The 26,795-nt window shown below is 43.5% G+C and overlaps 1 protein-coding gene across 2 annotated transcripts in view; it reads left to right on the plus strand.

Moving 5' to 3' along the window:
• The window catches only part of LSP1 (lymphocyte specific protein 1), a 183,489-nt gene that overhangs the window by 91,857 nt on the left and 64,837 nt on the right, over window positions 1-26,795 (plus strand). For both annotated transcript variants that reach the window (XM_053720493.1, XM_053720494.1), the window contains exon 2: window positions 23,934-24,080. In XM_053720493.1, the coding sequence (XP_053576468.1) occupies window positions 23,934-24,080 (147 nt within the window). The remainder of the gene's footprint in view (window positions 1-23,933; window positions 24,081-26,795) is intronic.

The raw sequence follows: 26,795 nt of genomic DNA on the forward strand, positions 1-26,795 counted from the left end.
GTATGTGTGCAGTGTGAGTATATATTAAGTGTGTATGTGATTATGTATATAGTGTGTATGTGAGTTTGTGTATGTGTGCAGTGTGAGTATGTATTAAGTGTGTATGTGAGTATGTATATAGTGTGTATGTGAGTGTGAGTATGTAAATGTGTGCATTGTGAGTATGTATATAGTGTGTATGTGTGCGGTGTGAGTATGTATATGTATGTGAGAGTGCATATGTGTGCAGTGTGAGTAGGTATGTGCGTTTGTATATGTGTGCAGTGTGAGTATGTATATGTGTGTAGTGTGAGTATATGTGCAGTGTGAGTATGTATTAAGTGTGTATGTGAGTATGTATATAGTGTGTATATGAGTTTGTGTATGTGTGCAGTGTGAGTATGTATTACGTGTGTATGTGATTATGTATATAGTGTGTATGTGAGTTTGTGTATATGTGCAGTGTGAGTATGTATGTGTGTGTAGTGTGAGTATGTATATAGTGTGTATGTGAGTGTGAGTATGTAAATGTGTGCATTGTGAGTATGTATATAGTGTGTATGTGTGCGGTGTGAGTATGTATATGTATGTGAGAGTGCATATGTGTGCAGTGTGAGTAGGTATGTGCGTTTGTATATGTGTGCAGTGTGAGTATGTATGTGAGTATGTATATGTGTGTAGTGTGAGTATGTATTAAGTGTGTATGTGATTATGTATATAGTGTGTATGTGAGTTTGTGTATGTGTGCAGTGTGAGTATGTATATGTATGTGAGTATGTATATGTGTGCAGTGAGAGTATGTATATGTATGTGAGTATGTATATGTATGCAGTGAGAGTATGTATATGTGAGTGTGTGCAGTGTGAGTGTGTGCATGTGTGCAGTGTGAGTGTGTATATGTGTGCAGTGAGAGTATGTATACTGTGTATATGTGAGTGTGTATGTGTGCAGTGTGAGTGTGTATAGGTGTGCAGTGTGAGTGTGTATAGGTGTGCAGTGTGAGTATGTATGTGAGTATGTATATGTGTGCAGTATGTATATAGTGTGTATGTGTGCATGTGAGTATGTATATGTATGTGAGTTTGCATATGCGTGCACTGTGAGTATGTATATGTGTGCAGTGTAAGTATGTATATGAGTATAGTGTGCAGTGTGAGTTTGTATATGTGTGCAGTGTATGTATGTGAGTGTGCATATGTGTGCAGTGTAAACATGTGTATGTATGTGAGTGTGCATTGTGAGTCTATATATAGTGTGTATATGTGTGCAGTCAGTGTGAGTATGTATGTGAGTATGTATATGTGTGTATGTGATTGTACAAACGTTTGCAGTCTGAGTATGTATGTGAGTGTGCATTGAGAGTGTGTGTGTGTATATATATATATATATATATATATATATATGTGTGTGTGTGCACAGTCGGAGTATGTATGTATACAAATGCACTGTGAGTATGTATGTGTGTGTAGTGTGAGTATGTATATAGTGTGTATGTGAGTGTGAGTATGTAAATGTGTGCATTGTGAGTATGTATATAGTGTGTATGTGTGCGGTGTGAGTATGTATATGTATGTGAGTGCATATGTGTGCAGTGTGAGTAGGTATGTGCGTTTGTATATGTGTGCAGTGTGAGTATGTATGTGAGTATGTATATGTGTGTAGTGTGAGTATATGTGCAGTGTGAATGTGTATTAAGTGTGTTTGTGAGTATGTATATAGTGTGTATGTGAGTTTGTGTATGTGTGCAGTGTGAGTATATATTAAGTGTGTATGTGATTATGTATATAGTGTGTATGTGAGTTTGTGTATGTGTGCAGTGTGAGTATGTATTAAGTGTGTATGTGAGTATGTATATAGTGTGTATGTGAGTGTGAGTATGTAAATGTGTGCATTGTGAGTATGTATATAGTGTGTATGTGTGTGGTGTGAGTATGTATATGTATGTGAGAGTGCATATGTGTGCAGTGTGAGTAGGTATGTGCGTTTGTATATGTGTGCAGTGTGAGTATGTATATGTGTGTAGTGTGAGTATATGTGCAGTGTGAGTATGTATTAAGTGTGTATGTGAGTATGTATATAGTGTGTATATGAGTTTGTGTATGTGTGCAGTGTGAGTATGTATTACGTGTGTATGTGATTATGTATATAGTGTGTATGTGAGTTTGTGTATATGTGCAGTGTGAGTATGTATGTGTGTGTAGTGTGAGTATGTATATAGTGTGTATGTGTGTGTGAGTATGTAAATGTGTGCATTGTGAGTATGTATATAGTGTGTATGTGTGCGGTGTGAGTATGTATATGTATGTGAGAGTGCATATGTGTGCAGTGTGAGTAGGTATGTGCGTTTGTATATGTGTGTAGTGTGAGTATGTATTAAGTGTGTATGTGATTATGTATATAGTGTGTATGTGAGTTTGTGTATGTGTGCAGTGTGAGTATGTATATGTATGTGAGTATGTATATGTGTGCAGTGAGAGTATGTATATGTATGTGAGTATGTATATGTATGCAGTGAGAGTATGTATATGTGAGTGTGTGCAGTGTGAGTGTGTGCATGTGTGCAGTGTGTATATGTGTGCAGTGAGAGTATGTATACTGTGTATATGTGAGTGTGTATGTGTGCAGTGTGAGTGTGTATAGGTGTGCAGTGTGAGTGTGTATAGGTGTGCAGTGTGAGTATGTATGTGAGTATGTATATGTGTGCAGTATGTATATAGTGTGTATGTGTGCATGTGAGTATGTATATGTATGTGAGTTTGCATATGTGTGCAGTGTGAGTATATATATATGTATGTGAGTTTGTGTATATGTGCAGTGTGAGTGTGTATATGTGTGCAGTGTGAGTATGTATGTGAGTGTTCATATGTGTGCAGTGTGAGTATGTATATGTATGTGAGTGTGTATATGTGTGCAGTGTGAGTATGTATGTGAGTATGTATATGAGTGTGTATATGTGTGCAGTGTGTGTATATGTGTGTATGTGAGTTTGTGTATGTGTGCAGTGTTAGTGTGTATATGTGTGCAGTGTGACAGACATAAATGTAATAATGGATAAAATACTGTGTGTGTGTTTGAGAACTGTCACAACAAAGTGGAGTTATAGTGAATGGGGGAGAGAATAAAGGAATATTTTAGGATTAGTATTTTTATTTCACTATTGCAGAATCACAGACAGAGAGGTAGTGGTGTTCGGTGGAGGGCAGGGTTGATACTTGGTGAACAAAGGAAGCAGGCACTGCACATGGGAACCAATAAAAATGCCAAGTTTAATGTGAAAAGTTAAAAAAATACAGCAGCAAAAACACTGTAAGCACATAGGTAAAGCCAAGGGTGGGCAGGCATGCAGACAAACAAACACGATTGCTGACGCGTTTCGCGTCCCCTAGAGGCGCTTATTCATAGACTAATTGGTTACACTGGGCATATTCTATTTAAAGGGGCTGCTTACAAGTGATAGGCTACGGCTTAATGCTAAGCTCTTAATTGCGCCAAATCAACAGAAAAAGGCCTCCCCCTATAGAGATGCTCGGATGTAAACATGGATAAGTTAAAATAAACAGATCCTAATAATTACAGTGTACCTGTTAATGACAGAAATATACATTATATACAGTGTTAGCACAACTATGTATTACATATTGAGTCTTTAAGAAGTTTTTGCTCAAAAACAGCAAAAAAGTATATAATTAAGCCAAAGTTTTATATACATAGAATGTGTTCTATATTTCTAGAAAGCACGCAGAGATATATAACAATTACGGTGCAAGAACACTGCTATAGCATGGAGAGGATTGAGAGTGACACCCCACAATAACTTGTGGAATAGAGACTAGGAAATAAAATATTTATCAATGAAATAGATAATGTCACACTCATGATTCATCCCCATGGGAGAACATGTTTTTAATTTAAGCATCCAAAACAGCTCTTTTTCCCCCCAAAAGTTTAAATTTATTACCCCCTCTGATGGGGATGGTAGCTATATCGATAACCTTGATGGTCATATCTGCTATGTTGGTGAAATGGTAACCATTAAAGTGATTAGCCACTGCTGAATCCTTATTACAATTCTTTTACATCTCTAGTGTGTTCACCGAATCTTTTGCGGATTTCCCTAGAGGTTTGTCCTGTATATTGATAATTGCATAAATTGCATGTTAATAGTGTTACAGGAAGCTCTGAGCCAGACTGATGTGCGCTGACAGTGCCTGTGGGGTCTGTTTATACATGTGTAATCTTACTATAAACCTTGTTAAGATAAAGTCCCTGATAAATGAACCAGCATTCCCTGCGCGCTGGTGTACTTATGTTAGCGTACAGTATAGCAGTGTGTCTGTAAGCACATGACATAATAGTGTGCATGAGGGGTTATGTGATTACGTGTCAATTCTTCCTCCCTTTGCTTCTCCTCACACCCCATGAAAGCAGAGAATGAATCATCCTGGATACGCTACAAACCATTACAGTAACTGCAGGACATATCCTAATTAAAGGGACAGTCTACTCCAGAATTGTTATTGTTTAAAAAGATAGATAATCCCTTTATTAACCATTCCCCAGTTTTGCAGAACCAACACAGTTATATTAATATACTTTTTACCTCTGTGATTACCTTGTATCTAAGCCTCTGCAGACTGCCCCTTTATCTCAGTGCTTTTTACAGACTTGCATTTTAGCCAATCAGTGCTGACTCCTAAATAACTCTACTGGATCGAGCACAATGTTATCTATATGACACACATGAACTAGCGCTGAAAAACTGTCGAAATGCACTGAGACAAGAGGTGACCTTCAAGGGCTTAGAATTAGCATATGAGCTACCTAGGTTTAGCTTTCAACAAAGAATACCAAGAGAACAAAGCAAATTTGATGTTAAAAGTAAACTGGAAATTTTTCAACATTGCATGCCCTATCTGAATCATGAAAAGTTTAATTTTGACTAGACTGTCCCTTTAATGGGATATAGAAATAAAAATGAAAGTTTCATGGCTAAGACAGAACGTGTACATTACAACTAATATACTATTATTATCACATTTACATTGTTTGCTTGATCTCCTTTGTTGAAACTTAACTCCTTTCCATGACAGCATACTGAGGTAGGGTCAGGAGTGTGCACGTGTCTCGAGCACTATTTGTGCATGCACCTGAGTATACCTCAGTATGCTCTCAAGGAAAAGAGAAAAGTGAGACAGAGAAAGGTACAGTTGACAATAGAACAGAACATTAAAAATCATATAAAAAAGTTATATTTTACTTTTCTTTAAATCATGAAAGTGTCATTCTGTTTGTGATGCCCCTTTAAGCTTGGTGGGAAGGTATCTTTTGGCAGCGCTATACAAATAAATGATAATAATACTAATTGGCAGAGCTATGACACCAGCTCCTGTAGAGTGTAGACTTTACTGGATAACAATTTCATTAGCGCAATCATATGTATACTGTCAGGGGTCATACACATTCCTGAGAGAGGACGGGATAGGATGCTAATGCCATCACTTGCCCAGCTGTTACCCCAAACCATCCTAACACACCCACATACCCTGGGGCACAACTCAAGCCAAACTGAGGGGAGGAATCTAATTCCTGGCAGTCGGAGAACAGCTGTGTATACATTAGAAAGAGTTTTCAGTCATTACGCCAGCGCTTAACAAATCACAGAAGCCAGGGACCAGTTTACTTCTGTTTCTAACTACTTTTGTTGTTCTACGTGAATGTAAATGTGTGCGCTCATCTCTTTCTTCTGAAAATGTTTGTCTCTTATGAATTAATTAGTGCAATTATAAAGGTTTGATACACTATAAACTTTATACTTTACTTTCCAGCGCTAGCGCACCTATCCCTCAATAATAGGTACACAGTTATCCCTTAGCACTAACGCACCTATCCCTCAATACCAGGTACACAGCTATCCCTCAGTGCTAGAGCACCTATCCCTCAATACCAGGTACACAGTTATCCCTTAGCACTAACGCACCTATCCCTCAAAACCAGGTACACAGCTATCCCTCAGCGCTAGCACACCTATCCCTCAATACCAGGTACACAACTATCCCTCAGTGCTAGCGCACCTATCCCTCAATACCAGGTACACAGCTATCCCTCAGTGCTAGCACACCTATCCCTCAATACCAGGTACACAACTATCCCTCAGCGCTAGTGCACCTATCCCTCAATACCAGGTACACAGCTATCCCTCAGCGCTAGCGCACCTATCCCTCAATACCAGGTACACAGCTATCCCTCAGCGCTAGCGCACCTATCCCTCAATACCAGGTACACAGTTATCCCTCAGCACTAGCGCACCTATCCCTCAATACCAGGTACACAGTTAACCTCAGCACTAGCACACCTATCCCTCAATACCAGGTACACAGTTATCCCTCAATACCAGGTACACAGCTATCCCTCAGTGCTAGGGCACCTATTCCTCAATACCAGGTACACAGTTATCCATCAGCACTAGCGCACCTATCCCTCAATACCATGTACACAGTTATCCCTCAGCGCTAGAGCACCTATCCCTCAATACCAGGTACACAGTTATCCCTCAGCACTAGCGCACCTATCCCTCAATACCATGTACACAGTTATCCCTCAGCGCTAGCGCACCTATCCCTCAATACCATGTACACAGTTATTCCTCAACACTAGTGCACCTATCCCTCAATACCAGGTACACAGCTATCCCTCAGCGCTAGCGCACCTATCCCTCAATACCAGGTACACAGTTATCCGTCAATACCAGGTATACAGTTATCCCTCAGCACTAGTGCACCTATCCCTCAATACCAGGTACACAGTTATCCTTCAATACCAGGTATACAGTTATCCTTCAGCACTAGCGCACCTATCCCTCAATACCAGGTACACAGTTACCCTCAGCGCTAGTGCACCTATCCCTCAATAGCAGGTACACAGTTATCCCTCAGCACTAGCGCACCTATTCCTCAATACCAGGTACACAGCTATCCCTCAGCGCTAGCGCACCTATCCCTCAATACCAGATACACAGTTACCCTCAGCGCTAGTGCACCTATCCCTCAATACCAGGTACACAGTTATTCCTCAGCACTAGTGCACCTATCCCTCAATACCAGGTACACAGTTATCCCTCAATACCAGGCACACAGTTATCCCTCAGCACTAGCGCACCTATCCCTCAATACCAGGTACACAGCTATCCCTCAGCGCTAGTGCACCTATCCCTCAATACCAGGTACACAGTTATTCCCTCAGCACTAGCGCACCTATCCCTCAATACCAGGTACACAGTTATCCCTCAATACCAGGTACACAGTTATCCCTCAGCACTAGCGCACCTATCCCTAAATACCAGGTATACAGTTATCCCTCAGCGCTAGTGCACCTATCCCTCAATACCAGGTACACAGTTATCCCTCAATACCAGGTACACAGTTATTCCTCAATACCAGGTACACAACTATCCCTCAGCGCTAGTGCACCTATCCCTCAATACCAGGTACACAGTTATCCCTCAGCGCTAGTGCACCTATCCCTCAATACCAGGTACACAGTTATCCCTCAGCACTAGCGCACCTATCCCTCAATACCAGGTACACAGTTATCAATCAGCACTAGCGCACCTATCCCTCAATACCAGGTACAGAGTTATCCCTCAATACCAGGTACAGAGTTATCCCTCAGCGCTAGCGCATCTATCCCTCAATACCAGGTACACAGTTATCCCTCAGCGCTAGCGCATCTATCCCTCAATACCAGGTACACATTTATCCCTCAATAACAGGTACACAGTTATCCCTCAATAACAGGTACACAGTTATCCCTCAATACCAGGTACACAGTTATCCCTCAATACCAGGTACACAGTTATCCCTCAATAACAGGTACACAGTTATCCCTCAATAACAGGTACACAGTTATCCCTCAGCACTAGCGCACCTATCCCTCAATACCAGGTACACAGTTATCCCTCAATACCAGATATACAGTTATCCCTCAATACCAGATATACAGTTATCCCTAAGCACTAGCGCACCTATCCCTCAATACCAGGTACACAGTTATCCCTCAGCACTAGCACACCTATCCCTCAATACCAGGTACACAGTTATCCCTCAGCGCTAGTGCACCTATCCCTCAATAACAGGTACACAGTTATCCCTCAATAACAGGTACACAGTTATCCCTCAATAACAGGTACACAGTTATCCCTCAATAACAGGTACACAGTTATCCCTCAATAACAGGTACACAGTTATCCCTCAATACCAGGTACACAGTTATCCCTCAGCACTAGCGCACCTATCCCTAAATACCAGGTATACAGTTATCCCTCAGCGCTAGTGCACCTATCCCTCAATACCAGGTACACAGTTATCCCTCAATACCAGGTACACAGTTATCCCTCAATAACAGGTACACAGTTATCCCTCAATAACAGGTACACAGTTATCCTTCAATAACAGGTACACAGTTATCCCTCAATAACAGGTACACAGTTATCCCTCAATAACAGGTACACAGCTATCCCTCAATACCAGGTACACAGCTATCCCTCAATACCAGGTACACAGTTATCCCTCAATACCAGGTACACAGTTATCCCTTAGCACTAGCGCACCTATCCCTCAATACCAGGTACAGAGTTACCCTCAGTACTAGCGCACCTATCCCTCAATACCAGGTACACAGTTAACCTCAGCACTAGCGCACCTATCCCTCAATTCCAGGTACACAGTTATCCCTCAATACCAGGTATACAGTTATCCCTCAGCGCTAGTGCACCTATCCCTCAATAACAGGTACCCAGTTATCCCTCAATAACAGGTACACAGTTATCCCTCAGCACTAGCGCACCTATCCCTCCATACCAGGTACACAGTTACCCTCAGCACTAGCGCACCTATCCCTCAATACCAGGTACACAGTTACCCTCAGCGCTAGTGCACCTATCCCTCAATAACAGGTACACAGTTATCCCTCAATAACAGGTACACAGTTATCCCTCAATAACAGGTACACAGTTATCCCTCAATAACAGGTACACAGTTATCCTTCAATAACAGGTACACAGTTATCCCTCAATAACAGGTACACAGTTATCCCTCAATAACAGGTACACAGCTATCCCTCAATACCAGGTACACAGCTATCCCTCAATACCAGGTACACAGTTATCCCTCAATACCAGGTACACAGTTATCCCTTAGCACTAGCGCACCTATCCCTCAATACCAGGTACAGAGTTACCCTCAGTACTAGCGCACCTATCCCTCAATACCAGGTACACAGTTAACCTCAGCACTAGCGCACCTATCCCTCAATTCCAGGTACACAGTTATCCCTCAATACCAGGTATACAGTTATCCCTCAGCGCTAGTGCACCTATCCCTCAATAACAGGTACCCAGTTATCCCTCAATAACAGGTACACAGTTATCCCTCAGCACTAGCGCACCTATCCCTCCATACCAGGTACACAGTTACCCTCAGCACTAGCGCACCTATCCCTCAATACCAGGTACACAGTTACCCTCAGCGCTAGTGTACCTATCCCTCAATAACAGGTACACAGTTACCCTCAGCACTAGCACACCTATCCCTCAATACCAGGTACACAGTTACCCTCAGCACTAGCGCACCTATTCCTCAATACCAGGTACACAGCTATCCCTCAGCGCTGGTGCACCTATCCCTTAATACCAGGAACACAGTTATCCCTCAGCACTAGCGCATCTATCACTTAATACCAGGTATACAGTTATCCCTCAGCATTAGCACACCTGTCCCTCAATACCAGGTACACAGTTACCCTCAGCACTAGCACACCTATCTCTCAATACCAGGTACACACATATCCCTCAATTCCAGGTATGCAGTTATCCCTCAGCGCTAGCGCACCTATTCCTCAATACCAGATACACAGCTATCCCTCAGCGCTAGGGCACCTATCCCTCAATACCAGGTACACAGTTATCCCTCAGCACTAGCGCACCTATCCCTTAATACCATGTACACAGTTATCCCTCAGCAGTAGCGCACCTATCCCTCAATACCAGGTACACATTTATCCCTCAGCACTAACGCACCTATCCCTCAGCACTAGCGCACCTATCCCTCAATACCAGGTACACAGTTATCCCTTAGCATTAGTGCACCTATCCCTCAATACCAGGTACACAGTTATCGCTCAGCACTAGCGCACTTGTCCCTCAATACCAGGTACACAGTTATCCCTCAGCACTAGCACATCTATCACTTAATACCAGGTATACAGTTATCCCTCAGCACTAGCGCACCTGTCCCTCAATACCAGGTACACAGTTACCCTCAGCACTAGCACAACTATCCATCAATACCAGGTACACACCTATCCCTCAATTCCAGGTACGCAGTTATCCCTCAGCGCTAGCGCCCCTTTTCCTCAATACCAGGTACACAGCTATCCCTCAGCGCTAGGGCACCTATCCCTCAATACCAGGTACACAGTTATCCCTCAGCACTAATGCACCTATCCCTCAATACCATGTACACAGTTATCCCTCAGCACTAGCGCACCTATCACTCAATACCATGTACACAGTTATCCCTCAGCACTAGCGCACCTGTCCCTCAATACCAGATACACAGTTATCCCTCAGCACTATCGCACCTGTCCCTCAATACCAGGTACACACCTATCCTCAGCTCTAGCGCACCTGTCCCTCAATACCAGGTACCCTAAGCACTAGCGCACCTATCTCTCAGCACTAGCGCACCTGTCCCTCAATACCAGGTATACAGCTATTCTCAGCTCTAGCAAACCTGTCCCTCAATACCAGGTACCCTCAGCACTAGCGCACCTATCTCTCTCAGCACTAGCGCACCTATCTCTCAGCACTAGCGCACCTATCTCTCAGCACTAGCGCACCTATCAGCACTAGCGCACCTATCTCTCAGCACTAGGGCACCTATCTCTCAGCACTAGGGCACCTATCTCTCAGCACTAGGGCACCTATCTCTCAGCACTAGCGCACCTATCTCTCAGCACTAGCGCACCTATCTCTCAGCACTAGCGTGCCTATCTCTCAGCACTAGGGCACCTATCTCTCAGCACTAGGGCACCTATCTCTCAGCACTAGGGCACCTATCTCTCAGCACTAGCACACCTATCTCTCAGCACCAGCGCACCTATCTCTCAGCACTAGGGCACCTATCTCTCAGCACTAGCGCACCTATCTCTCAGCACTAGCGCACCTATCTCTCAGCATTAGCGCACCTATCTCTCAGCACTAGCGCACCTATCCCTCAGCACTAGCGCTACCTATCTCTCAGCATTAGCGCACCTATCTCTCAGCACTAGCGAACCTATCTCTCAGCATTAGTGCACCTATCTCTCAGCATTAGCGCACCTATCTCTCAGCACTAGGGCACCTATCAGCACTAGCGCACCTATCCCTCAGCACTAGCGCACCTATCTCTCAGCACTAGCGCACCTATCTCTCAGCATTAGTGCACCTATCTCTCAGCACTAGGGCACCTATCTCTCAGCATTAGTGCACCTATCTCTCAGCATTAGCGCACCTATCTCTCAGCACTAGCGCACCTATCTCTCAGCACTAGCGAACCTATCTCTCAGCATTAGTGCACCTATCTCTCAGCATTAGTGCACCTATCTCTCAGCACTAGCGCACCTATCTCTCAGCACTAGCGCACCTATCTGGGCACCTATTAGCACTAGCGCACCTATCCCTCAGCACTAGTGCACCTATCCCTCAGCACTAGCGCACCTTTCCCTCAATACCAGATACACAGTTATCCTTCAGCACTAACGCACCTATCCCTCAGCACTAGCGCACCTATCCCTCAATACCAGGTACACAGTTATCCCTCAGCACTAGCGCACTTGTCCCTCAATACCAGGTACACAGTTATCCCTCAGCACTAGCGCATCTATCACTTAATACCAGGTATACAGTTATCCCTCAGCACTAGAGCACTTGTCCCTCAATACCAGGTACACAGTTACCCTCAGCACTAGCACACCTATCCATCAATACCAGGTACACACCTATCCCTCAATTCCAGGTACGCAGTTATCCCTCAGCGCTAGCGCCCCTTTTCCTCAATACCAGGTACACAGCTATCCCTCAGTGCTAGGGCACCTATCCCTCAATACCAGGTACACAGTTATCCCTCAGCACTAGCGCATCTATCACTTAATACCAGGTATACAGTTATCCCTCAGCATTAGCACACCTGTCCCTCAATACCAGGTACACAGTTACCCTCAGCACTAGCACACCTATCTCTCAATACCAGGTACACACCTATCCCTCAATTCCAGGTATGCAGTTATCCCTCAGCGCTAGCGCACCTATTCCTCAATACCAGGTACACAGCTATCCCTCAGCGCTAGGGCACCTATCCCTCAATACCAGGTACACAGTTATCCCTCAGCACTAGCGCACCTATCCCTTAATACCATGTACACAGTTATCCCTCAGCAGTAGCGCTACCTCCTCAATACCAGGTACACATTTATCCCTCAGCACTAGCGAACCTATCTCTCAGCACTAGCGCACCTATCCCTCAATACCAGGTACACAGTTATCCCTTAGCATTAGTGCACCTATCCCTCAATACCAGGTACACAGTTATCGCTCAGCACTAGCGCACTTGTCCCTCAATACCAGGTACACAGTTATCCCTCAGCACTAGCACATCTATCACTTAATACCAGGTATACAGTTATCCCTCAGCACTAGCGCACCTGTCCCTCAATACCAGGTACACAGTTACCCTCAGCACTAGCACAACTATCCATCAATACCAGGTACACACCTATCCCTCAATTCCAGGTACGCAGTTATCCCTCAGCGCTAGCGCCCCTTTTCCTCAATACCAGGTACACAGCTATCCCTCAGCGCTAGGGCACCTATCCCTCAATAACAGGTACACAGTTATCCCTCAGCACTAACGCACCTATCCCTCAATACCATGTACACAGTTATCCCTCAGCACTAGCGCACCTATCACTCAATACCATGTACACAGTTATCCCTCAGCACTAGCGCACCTGTCCCTCAATACCAGGTACACAGTTATCCCTCAGCACTATCGCACCTGTCCCTCAATACCAGGTACACACCTATCCTCAGCTCTAGCGCACCTGTCCCTCAATACCAGGTACCCTAAGCACTAGCGCACCTATCTCTCAGCACTAGCGCACCTGTCCCTCAATACCAGGTATACAGCTATTCTCAGCTCTAGCAAACCTGTCCCTCAATAGCAGGTACCCTCAGCACTAGCGCACCTATCTCTCTCAGCACTAGCGCACCTATCTCTCAGCACTAGCGCACCTATCTCTCAGCACTAGCGCACCTATCTCTCAGCACTAGGGCACCTATCTCTCAGCACTAGGGCACCTATCTCTCAGCACTAGGGCACCTATCTCTCAGCACTAGCGCACCTATCTCTCAGCACTAGCGCACCTATCTCTCAGCACTAGCGCACCTATCTCTCAGCACTAGCGCACCTATCTCTCAGCACTAGGGCACCTATCTCTCAGCACTAGCGCACCTATCTCTCAGCACTAGGGCACCTATCTCTCAGCACTAGGGCACCTATCTCTCAGCATTAGCGCACCTATCTCTCAGCACTAGCGCACCTATCCCTCAGCACTAGCGCTACCTATCTCTCAGCATTAGCGCACCTATCTCTCAGCACTAGCGAACCTATCTCTCAGCATTAGTGCACCTATCTCTCAGCATTAGCGCACCTATCTCTCAGCACTAGGGCACCTATCAGCACTAGCGCACCTATCCCTCAGCACTAGCGCACCTATCTCTCAGCACTAGCGCACCTATCTCTCAGCATTAGTGCACCTATCTCTCAGCACTAGGGCACCTATCTCTCAGCATTAGTGCACCTATCTCTTAGCATTAGCGCACCTATCTCTCAGCACTAGCGCACCTATCTCTCAGCACTAGTGAACCTATCTCTCAGCATTAGTGCACCTATCTCTCAGCATTAGTGCACCTATCTCTCAGCACTAGCGCACCTATCTCTCAGCACTAGCGCACCTATCTGGGCACCTATCAGCACTAGCGCACCTATCCCTCAGCACTAGTGCACCTATCCCTCAGCACTAGTGCACCTATCCCTCAATACCAGGTACACAGTTATCCCTCAGCACTAGCGCACCTATCCCTCAGCACTAGCGCACCTTTCCCTCAATACCAGATACACAGTTATCCTTCAGCACTAACGCACCTATCCCTCAGCACTAGCGCACCTATCCCTCAATACCAGTTACACAGTTATCCCTCAGCACTAGCGCACTTGTCCCTCAATACCAGGTACACAGTTATCCCTCAGTACTAGCGCATCTATCACTTAATACCAGGTATACAGTTATCCCTCAGCACTAGCGCACCTGTCCCTCAATACCAGGTACTCAGTTACCCTCAGCACTAGCACACCTATCCATCAATACCAGGTACACACCTATCCCTCAATTCCAGGTACGCAGTTATCCCTCAGCGCTAGCGCCCCTTTTCCTCAATACCAGGTACACAGCTATCCCTCAGTGCTAGGGCACCTATCCCTCAATACCAGGTACACAGTTATCCCTCAGCACTAACGCACCTATCCCTCAATACCATGTACACAGTTATCCCTCAGCACTAGCGCACCTATCACTCAATACCATGTACAGAGTTATCCCTCAGCACTAGCGCACCTGTCCCTCAATACCAGGTACACAGTTATCCCTCAGCACTATCGCACCTGTCCCTCAATACCAGGTACACACCTATCCTCACCTCTAGCGCACCTGTCCCTCAATACCAGGTACCCTAAGCACTAGCGCACCTATCTCTCAGCACTAGCGCACCTGTCCCTCAATACCAGGTATACAGCTATTCTCAGCTCTAGCAAACCTGTCCCTCAATACCAGGTACCCTCAGCACTAGCGCACCTATCTCTCTCAGCACTAGCGCACCTATCTCTCTCAGCACTAGCGCACCTATCTCTCTCAGCACTAGCGCACCTATCTCTCTGCACTAGCGCACCTATCTCTCAGCACTAGGGCACCTATCTCTCAGCACTAGGGCACCTATCTCTCAGCACTAGGGCACCTATCTCTCAGCACTAGCGCACCTATCTCTCAGCACTAGGGCACCTATCTCTCAGCACTAGCGCACCTATCTCTCAGCACTAGGGCACCTATCTCTCAGCACTAGGGCACCTATCTCTCAGCACTAGCGCACCTATCTCTCAGCACTAGGGCACCTATCTCTAAGCACTAGGGCACCTATCTCTCAGCACTAGGGCACCTATCTCTCAGCACTAGCGCACCTATCTCTCAGCACTAGCGCACCTATCTCTCAGCACTAGGGCACCTATCTCTCAGCACTAGGGCACCTATCTCTCAGCACTAGCGCACCTATCTCTCAGCACTAGGGCACCTATCTCTTAGCATTAGTGCACCTATCTCTCAGCACTAGCGCACCTATCTCTCAGCACTAGCGCACCTATCTCTCAGCACTAGGGCACCTATCTCTCAGCACTAGGGCACCTATCTCTCAGCACTAGCGCACCTATCTCTCAGCACTAGGGCACCTATCTCTCAGCACTAGGGCACCTATCTCTCAGCACTAGCGCACCTATCTCTCAGCACTAGGGCACCTATCTCTAAGCACTAGGGCACCTATCTCTCAGCACTAGGGCACCTATCTCTCAGCACTAGCGCACCTATCTCTCAGCATTAGCGCACCTATCTCTCAGCACTAGCGCACCTATCTCTCAGCACTAGCGCACCTATCTCTCAGCACTAGCGCACCTATCCCTCAGCACTAGGGCACCTATCTCTCAGCATTAGTGCACCTATCTCTCAGCATTAGCGCACCTATCCCTCAGCACTAGCGCTACCTATCTCTCAGCATTAGCGCACCTATCTCTCAGCACTAGCGAACCTATCTCTCAGCATTAGTGCACCTATCTCTCAGCATTAGTGCACCTATCTCTCAGCATTAGCGCACCTATCTCTCAGCACTAGCGCACCTATCTCTCAGCACTAGGGCACCTATCAGCACTAGCGCACCTATCCCTCAGCACTAGCGCACCTATCTCTCAGCACTAGCGCACCTATCTCTCAGCATTAGTGCACCTATCTCTCAGCACTAGCGCACCTATCTCTCAGCATTAGTGCACCTATCTCTTAGCATTAGTGCACCTATCTCTCAGCACTAGGGCACCTATCTCTCAGCATTGGCGCACCTATCTCTCAGCATTTGTGCACCTATCTCTTAGCATTAGTGCACCTATCTCTCAGCACTAGGGCACCTATCTCTCAGCATTAGCAAACCTATCTCTCAGCACTAGCGCACCTATCTCTCAGCATTAGTGCACCTATCTCTCAGCATTAGCGCACCTATCCCTCAGCACTAGCGCTACCTATCTCTCAGCATTAGCGCACCTATCTCTCAGCACTAGCGAACCTATCTCTCAGCATTAGTGCACCTATCTCTCAGCATTAGCACACCTATCTCTCAGCACTAGGGCACCTATCAGCACTAGCGCACCTATCCCTCAGCACTAGCGCACCTATCTCTCAGCACTAGCGCACCTATCTCTCAGCATTAGTGCACCTATCTCTCAGCACTAGCGCACCTATCTCTCAGCATTAGTGCACCTATCTCTTAGCATTAGCGCACCTATCTCTCAGCATTAGTGCACCTATCTCTTAGCATTAGTGCACCTATCTCTCAGCACTAGGGCACCTATCTCTCAGCACTAGCGCACCTATCTCTCAGCACTAGCGCACCTATCTCTCAGCATTAGTGCACCTATCTCTTAGCATTAGCGCACCTATCTCTCAGCATTAGTGCACCTATCTCTCAGCACTAGCGCACCTATCTCTCAGCACTAGAGCACCTATCAGCACTAGCGCACCTATCCCTCAGCACTAGCGCACCTATCTCTCAGCACTAGCGCACCTATCTCTCAGCACTAGCGCACCTATCTCTCAGCACTAGCGCACCTATCTCTCAGCATTAGTGCACCTATCTCTTAGCATTAGTGCACCTATCTCTCAGCACTAGGGCACCTATCTCTCAGCATTAGCGCACCTATCCCTCAGCACTAGCACAATTCAAGATAATGATTTGAATGAATCAGCCCGACAGCAGTTATGTTACTTATAAGCTGCCCACTGAAAACATAACTGTGAACAAATATATGAAGCATTATTTGCTGCTCTCCTCTAACTCTTGGCTATCACAACTCTCGCCCTATTTATCTTTGTGATGTTTGTTTCTCAGCCTATTTACGTCCCTTCTGCAGCTGGGTCTCCTGTGAGCGTTTTTTCATTTCGCCCCATAAAGCGCTAATAGCAGCTGCTGGGATCCCTGGTGTATAATAAAACCTGTGAGTGCTGCATTAGACGTTTCACAGTGATTATGGGACACAAGATGACCGGTTATAAGAGGAAGAGTCTGCTCTCTCTAATCTGCAGGGGTCAGGCTTTCACCTGAACCTACAAAGGGAACCTGTAACCCTGAGATGTTGCTTTTACTGTAGCAGTGATTAGAATGATATAAAATGTTCCCTGATCAGCACAAGTCTGTTTTCTATGGGTTTAGGTGAATTAAACACTATTGCAGCCTACACAGACTCTGGTCCTGAGCCTCCCAGTCTCGGAGTTAGAAATGCAGGCTCTAGAAATTGCTCATGATTGTACAGGCGCGTGTGTAACGCTTTTGTAACTGACCAGTTTCTGATCACTCTAGAATATGTAATTAACCAGTAAATGAAAGGGACCATATAATAATAATACCTGAACAACAAACTTAGATTTGTGAATTATAACTGAATCCTTTGCACAAGCATTTTATAAATAAACCTAACAACAATGGGACATTACAGTCATTGTTGTCATTGTGTGATAACATTGCAAAACATCTTAAAGACATCAGCCAATCACAGAGTCATATACATATAGACTGTGGTCTCTTGCACGTGCCCAGCAGGAGGTGGTGCCTCTAAAAGTGTGCATATACCTGTATCATGTGACAGCCATCAGCCAATGACTGATTCATATACATATACACTATGATCTCTTGAACATGCTCAGTAGAATCTGGTGCCTCTGAAAGTGTGCATATAACTGTATTATGTGACAGCCATCAGCCAATCACAGACTCTTATACACTGTGATCTCTTGGACATGCTCAGTAGAATCTGGTGCCTCTTAAAGCATGCATATAACTTTATCATGTGACAGCAATCAGACAATCACAGACTCCTATACGTATACACTGTGATCTCTTGGCCATTCTCAGTAGAAGCTGGTGCCTCAGTGCATATACAAAGACTGTGTGCAATTTCATAATTGAAGTTAATTAAAACTGCAGCTCTATCTGAATCATGAATGTTTAATGTTGACTTTGGAGTCCATTTATATGCCAGTCCTGTTTTTTTTATGATCACATGCCAAATTCTGCATAAATGAATGACCGATTTATGGGGCCATTTTTTACTTCTCAAATTCCACAGCTGGAAGGATAAAGTCTAAGACAACACTTTTTAAACTTATTACCAAGTATCCTGAAATTTTGGAATGTAATTTGGTCTTTGGGCAAAGGACACTGACATTACTCATTTTATATGACATTAGAAAGTCACTAACAGATCAAAACTGCATTATCTGATTCACAAAAGTTTCACTTTCCTGTCCATTTAAAATGCTGCTATTTTATCCGCATGATGGAATTTTGTTTTGAGTACAGTGTTTCTTTAAAGGGACACTCAACACCTTGAGATTTTTATTATAAAATGTTTAGTTATTTGTAAATAAACTATTTTACAATATCATTTCATTATTTATTTTATCCCTTTAATTTATCTCTGAAAATAAGGATTTCTAATGCTCAGAACATGAAATGCACCTGCTGACCTCTCAAGGCTAACCCTGCTGCACATATGTCCATAATTGTCTTTATCTGATAACAGATGCAAAAAAATTATTTTATACAAACATAATGACAGTGACTAGCCTTGTTGTCTGCAGACTCAATTCCTTCAAATAAGGCAAATGGTAGATGAAGTTTGGCTATTGAAAAACAATTGCAGTAAAAAGGATGTTAATTTGTTTCGGCTGTGCCATTTTATAGCAGAAGGACAGGAATGTCTTAATTACAAAGTGTTTACTGTCCCTTTAAATGTGCAACACAAGTAGTGAAGTGATTCCCTTTAATGCCCTAATTCACAGCTGCATGTAACGTTGTGACCCAGAGCTGCGGCTGTCATACAGGGGACTACTGGTTACACAATGCTATTATGTACAGTACAGAGACACATCAGACAATCCTATAATGTACAGTACAGAGACACATCAGACAATCCTATAATGTACAGTACAGAGACACATCAGACAATCCTATAATGTACAGTACAGAGACACATCAGACAATCCTATAATGTACAGTACAGAGACACATCAGACAATCCTATAATGTACAGTACAGAGGCACATCAGACAATCCTATAATGTACAGTACAGAGACACATCAGACAATCCTATAATGTACAGTACAGAGGCACATCAGACAATCCTATAATGTACAGTACAGAGACACATCAGACAATCCTATAATGTACAGTACAGAGACACATCAGACAATCATATAATGTACAATACAGAGGCACATCAGACAATCCTATAATGTACAGTACAGAGACACATCAGACAATCCTATAATGTACAGTACAGAGACACATCAGACAATCCAATAATGTACAGTACAGAGACATATCAGACAATCCTATAATGTACAGTACAGAGACACATCAGACAATCCTATAATGTACAGTACAGAGACACATCAGACAATCCTATAATGTACAGTACAGAGACACATCAGACAATCCTATAATGTACAGTACAGAGGCACATCAGACAATCCTATTATGTACAGTACAGAGACACATCAGACAATCCTATAATGTACAGTACAGACACATCAAACAATCCTATAATGTACAGTACAGAGGCACATCAGACAATCCTATTATGTACAGTACAGACACATCAGACAATCCTGTAATGTACAGTACAGAGGCACATCAGACAATCCTATTATGTACAGTACAGACACATCAGACAATCCTGTAATGTACAGTACAGAGACACATCAGACAATCCTATAATTTGCAGTACAGAGACACATCAGACAATCCTATTATGTACAGTACAGACACATCAGACAATCCTGTAATGTACAGTACAGAGGCACATCAGACAATCCTATTATGTACAGTACAGACACACCAGACAATCCTGTAATGTACAGTACAGAGACACATCAGACAATCCTATAATGTACAGTACAGACACATCAGACAATCCTGTAATGTACAGTACAGACACATCAGACAATCCTATAATGTACAGTACAGACACATCAGACAATCCTATAATGTACAGTACAGAGACACATCAGACAATCCTATAATGTACAGTACAGAGACACATCAGACAAACCTGTAATGTACAGTACAGACACATCAGACAATCCTATAATGTACAGTACAGAGACACATCAGACAATCCTATAATGTACAGTACAGAGACACATCAGACAATCCTGTAATGTACAGTACAGAGACACATCAGACAATCATATAATGTACAGTACAGACACATCAGACAATCCTGTAATGTACAGTACAGACACATCAGACAATCCTGTAATGTACAGTACAGACACATCAGACAATCCTATAATGTACAGTACAGAGACACATCAGACAATCCTATAATGTACAGTACAGAGGCACATCAGACAATCCTGTAATGTACAGTACAGAGGCACATCAGACAATCCTATTATGTACAGTACAGACACATCAGACAATCCTGTAATGTACAGTACAGAGACACATCAGACAATCCTATAATGTACACTACAGACACATCAGACAATCCTGTAATGTACAGTACAGACACATCAGACAATCCTATAATGTACAGTACAGACACATCAGACAATCCTATAATGTACAGTACAGAGACACATCAGACAATCCTATAATGTACAGTACAGAGACACATCAGACAATCCTGTAATGTACAGTACAGACACATCAGACAATCCTATAATGTACAGTACAGAGACACATCAGACAATCCTATAATGTACAGTACAGACACATCAGACAATCCTGTAATGTACAGTACAGACACATCAGACAATCCTGTAATGTACAGTACAGACACATCAGACAATCCTATAATGGTGAGTACAGAGACACATCAGACAATCCTGTAATGTACAGTACAGACACATCAGACAATCCTATAATGTACAGTACAGAGACACATCAGACAATCCTATAATGTACAGTACAGACGCATCAGACAATCCTATAATGTACAGTACAGAGACACATCAGACAATCCTATAATGTACAGTACAGAGACACATCAGACAATCCTGTAATGTACAGTACAGAGACACATCAGACAATCCTGTAATGTACAGTACAGACACATCAGACAATCCTGTAATGTACAGTACAGACACATCAGACAATCCTATAATGTACAGTACAGAGGCACATCAGACAATCCTATTATGTACAGTACAGACACATCAGACAATCCTGTAATGTACAGTACAGAGACACATCAGACAATCCTGTAATGTACAGTACAGACACATCAGACAATCCTGTAATGTACAGTACAGACACATCAGACAATCCTATAATGTACAGTACAGAGGCACATCTGACAATCCTATTATGTACAATACAGACACATCAGACAATCCTGTAATGTACAGTACAGAGACACATCAGACAATCCTGTAATGTACAGTACAGAGACACATCAGACAATCCTGTAATGTACAGTACAGACACATCAGACAATCCTATAATGTACAGTACAGAGGCACATCAGACAATCCTATAATGTACAGTACAGAGGCACATCAGACAATCCTATAATGTACAGTACAGACACATCAGACAATCCTGTAATGTACAGTACAGAGGCACATCAGACAATCCTATAATGTACAATACAGACACATCAGACAATCCTGTAATGTACAGTACAGAGACACATCAGACAATCCTATAATGTACAGTACAGACACATCAGACAATCCTATAATGTACAGTACAGAGACACATCAGACAATCCTATAATGTACAGTACAGAGACACATCAGATAATCCTATTATGTACAGTACAGACACATCAGACAATCCTGTAATGTACAGTACAGAGGCACATCAGACAATCATATAATGTACAGTACAGACACATCAGACAATCCTGTAATGTACAGTACAGACACATCAGACAATCCTATTATGTACAGTACAGAGGCACATCAGACAATCCTGTAATGTACAGTACAGACACATCAGACAATCCTATTATGTACAGTACAGAGGCACATCAGACAATCCTATAATGTACAGTACAGAGACACATCAGACAATCCTATAATGTACAGTACAGAGACACATCAGACAATCCTGTAATGTACAATACAGACACATCAGACAATCCTATAATGTACAGTACAGAGGCACATCAGACAATCCTATTATGTACAGTACAGACACATCAGACAATCCTATAATGTACAGTACAGACACATCAGACAATCCTATTATGTACAGTACAGACACATCAGACAATCCTATAATGTACAGTACAGAGACACATCAGACAATCCTATAATGTACAGTACAGAGACACATCAGACAATCCTATAATGTACAGTACAGAGACACATCAGACAATCCTATAATGTACAGTACAGAGGCACATCAGATAATCCTATTATGTACAGTACAGACACATCAGACAATCCTGTAATGTACAGTACAGAGGCACATCAGACAATCATATAATGTACAATACAGACACATCAGACAATCCTGTAATGTACAGTACAGACACATCAGACAATCCTATTATGTACAGTACAGAGGCACATCAGACAATCCTGTAATGTACAGTACAGACACATCAGACAATCCTATTATGTACAGTACAGAGGCACATCAGACAATCCTATAATGTACAGTACAGAGACACATCAGACAATCCTATAATGTACAGTACAGAGACACATCAGACAATCCTGTAATGTACAATACAGACACATCAGACAATCCTATAATGTACAGTACAGAGGCACATCAGACAATCCTATTATGTACAGTACAGACACATCAGACAATCCTATAATGTACAGTACAGACACATCAGACAATCCTATTATGTACAGTACAGACACATCAGACAATCCTATTATGTACAGTACAGACACATCAGACAATCCTATAATGTACAGTACAGAGACACATCAGACAATCCTATAATGTACAGTACAGAGACACATCAGACAATCCTATAATGTACAGTACAGAGACACATCAGACAATCCTGTAATGTACAGTACAGACACATCAGACAATCCTGTAATGTACAGTACAGAGACACATCAGACAATCCTATAATGTACAGTACAGAGACACATCAGACAATCCTATAATGTACAGTACAGAGACACATCAGACAATCCTGTAATGTACAGTACAGACACATCAGACAATCCTGTAATGTACAGTACAGAGACACATCAGACAATCCTATTATGTACAGTACAGACACATCAGACAATCCTATAATGTACAGTACAGAGACACATCAGACAATCCTGTAATGTACAGTACAGAGACACATCAGACAATCCTATAATGTACAGTACAGAGGCACATCAGACAATCCTGTAATGTACAGTACAGACACATCAGACAATCCTATAATGTACAGTACAGAGACACATCAGACAATCCTATAATGTACAGTACAGAGACATCAGACAATCCTGTAATGTACAGTACAGACACATCTCCTTCCCATAAGATACACAACTACATGCTCTCATTTTTTCTTTATAGACTGACCACTCAGTGGAGTGTGGAGGATGAGGAGGAGGCAGCAAGAGAGCGTCGCAGACGAGAGAGACAAACGCAGTATCCAACTGGTGATGACGAGCAGGCTGTAGACGGTCTGAGCGAAGAGCCGAGCACACAGCCAGCTAGCCAGTAAGTACAGACAGTGTGATATCCCATGTAGATTTCTGCACACTCTCTTCCTTTTTATCGCTTGCACATACTTAAAGGGACAGTATACACCAATTGTCATATAACTGCATGTAATAGACACTACTATAAAGAATAATATGCACAGATACTGATCTAAAAATCCAATATAAAACATTTTAAAAACTTACTTAGAAGCTCCCAATTTAGCCCTGTTGACGAGCTTAGGCTGGGACACCCAGTGAAAGGGGCTGGGAAAGCAGGAAGAGCAGACACTCTCCCATCCCCTGCTTATGAAAAGACCAATTAGACAAACAGATGTAGAGGCCAATTTAGCAAAGGTCTTGCGGACCTGATCTGACAGACCTGATCCGCACTGTCAGATCAGGTCCCCAAGACCTCGCTGAATGCGGAGAGCAATACGCTCTCCGTATTCAGCATTGCACCAGCAGCTCACAAGAGCTGCTGGTGCAACGCCGCCCCCTGCAGACTCGCAGCCAATGGGCCGCCAGCAGGGAGGTGTCAATCAACCCGATCGTACTCGATCGGGTTGAATTGCGGAGATGTCTGTCTGCCTGCTCAGAGCAGGCGGACAGCGTTATGGAGCAGCGGTCTTTAGACCGTTGCTCCATAACTGCTGTTTCTGGCGAGTCTGAAGACTCGCCAGAAACACGGTCCCACAAGCTCCATTCGGAGCTTGATAAATGGGCCTCGTAGACTCAAGTGTACAGATTCCTGCTGACTCATAATACTTTGGGGCTTGGTTAGGAGTCTGAAAATCAGCACAATGTTATTTAAAAATAAACAAAACTGTACATTGTACAAAAACACTCCCAGATGGGATGTATAAATAGGTCATCTATAAAACATTTATACAAAGAAAAATCAAGTGTACAACGTCCCTTTAACACCTGCACATAGGATAGGTTCTCCCTGTCCCAGATTCACTAAAGCTACTTCACAAGGACAATGAAATCTTTATGAATTCTACATGCTGGGGCTAAATGTAGGATAAAAATCATGACTACGCTTCTAGAATATCCTGATACTTTCATGTCCAGCCCCTGGAGACACCTTTTGTCCTATCCAGTGAGACTACATTACCATAACAAAACAGTCACAAGAATATTTTACCGCCACAAACATCTCCGTTCTGTAAGTTGTCGCAGTTGTAATTCGTGTTTCTCTGCGCTACCTGCAGTTCATGTTCGATGTGAGAGATATTATGTACTGGGTACTTCACACAACTATAGATGTAAATGTCAGAAATTATCAAAATGCTGGAAGATATCGGGGACGCAATGCGCAATTACTATGAAACATGCTCTCAGCTTTACCACGAGACCCTTCACAGGTGTCTATGAATCTAGCCCACTACATCTAACAGAGACATCTCATACTGCTAAAGAGATGAGTGGATATATTTATTAATGTGCGAGCGGACATGATATGACGTAGCGCATCATGTCCGCTGCACATCGGTAAATGCCGACAGCGTGTCATTGCACCAGCAGTTCTTGTGAACTGCTGGTGCAATGCCGCCCCCTGCAGATTCAAGGCCATTTGGCGGCTAGCAGGGGGTGTCAATCAACCCGATCGTATTCGATCGGGTTGATTTCTGTCCGCGGCCTCAGAGCAGGCGGACAAGTTGTGGAGCAGTGGGACTGCCGGCGAGCCTGAAGGCTCGTGCAGAAACAGGGGCATCAAGCTCCATACCGAGCTTGATAAATCGGCCCGAGGTGAATTCCAGTGTATTATAAGAGATACACAAATCATTGAGAATTTTAAACATCTCTAATCCACATGAAAAATCTTTACATTTATCATAGACTAATACTATCTAATTGATTTTCTTGGGACGGTCCCAGGTTTTTGGTTTTATGTCTTGCGGTATAATCGTCTCAGACGTCTGTACCACAATATAAAACTATTCCCTGAGGTGTGGGCTTGGTATCAGTGCCTGTGACTGTGGGAAACAGACATGAGGTCTCTGGTCTTATGTATAAAGTTGTTGGCATATTGTAGCATCTGACTATCCTGCACTTTACATTACAACAGCAGAATACTAAAATGTGTAATCTGGTGACCTGACATCTGTCAATCTCCTGTAAGTTACAGGTTAAACAGAATATTAGAGTATTTCATATTTTGCATATATTGTGTGTAATTACATTGGTTGTTTTGGGGCGGAGCAGAGTGGGTGGAGTTATGTAAACCATTGGTGGGCGTGGCCCAGAGTGGGTGGAGTTATGTAAACCATTGGTGGGCGTGGTCAGTAGTCCAGTTACCATCTTACAAGACTGTTGCTGTGTGGACTTTTTCTTATGCAAGCTATACAAATGTTTTTTCAGTTGTTTTGCACCATCTAAACCAAATCTTAGTCTTGTGAGAATATAGCCGTGGCAGTACATCAGATAACACCTCAGGGATATGGAACTCAAAATTTTTCTTTCATGATTCATACACAGCAGCAATTTTAAACAACTTTCTAATATACTTAAATTATCACATTTTCTTTATACTCTTGGTATCTTTTGTTGAAAAGCAGGGCTGTAAGCTCAGGAGCGTGGATGTATCTGCATCACCATATGACAGAAATGTTGTAAGAATGTTATTCATTAGCAAGAACACTAGATGGCAGCACTATTTCCTGTCATGTAGTGCTCCAGACACCTACCTGGGTATCTCTTCAACAAACTAGACACATGCATTGTTAAA

Source organism: Bombina bombina, chromosome 7, assembly GCF_027579735.1.
Source record: "Bombina bombina isolate aBomBom1 chromosome 7, aBomBom1.pri, whole genome shotgun sequence".
Classification (NCBI taxonomy): domain Eukaryota; kingdom Metazoa; phylum Chordata; class Amphibia; order Anura; family Bombinatoridae; genus Bombina; species Bombina bombina.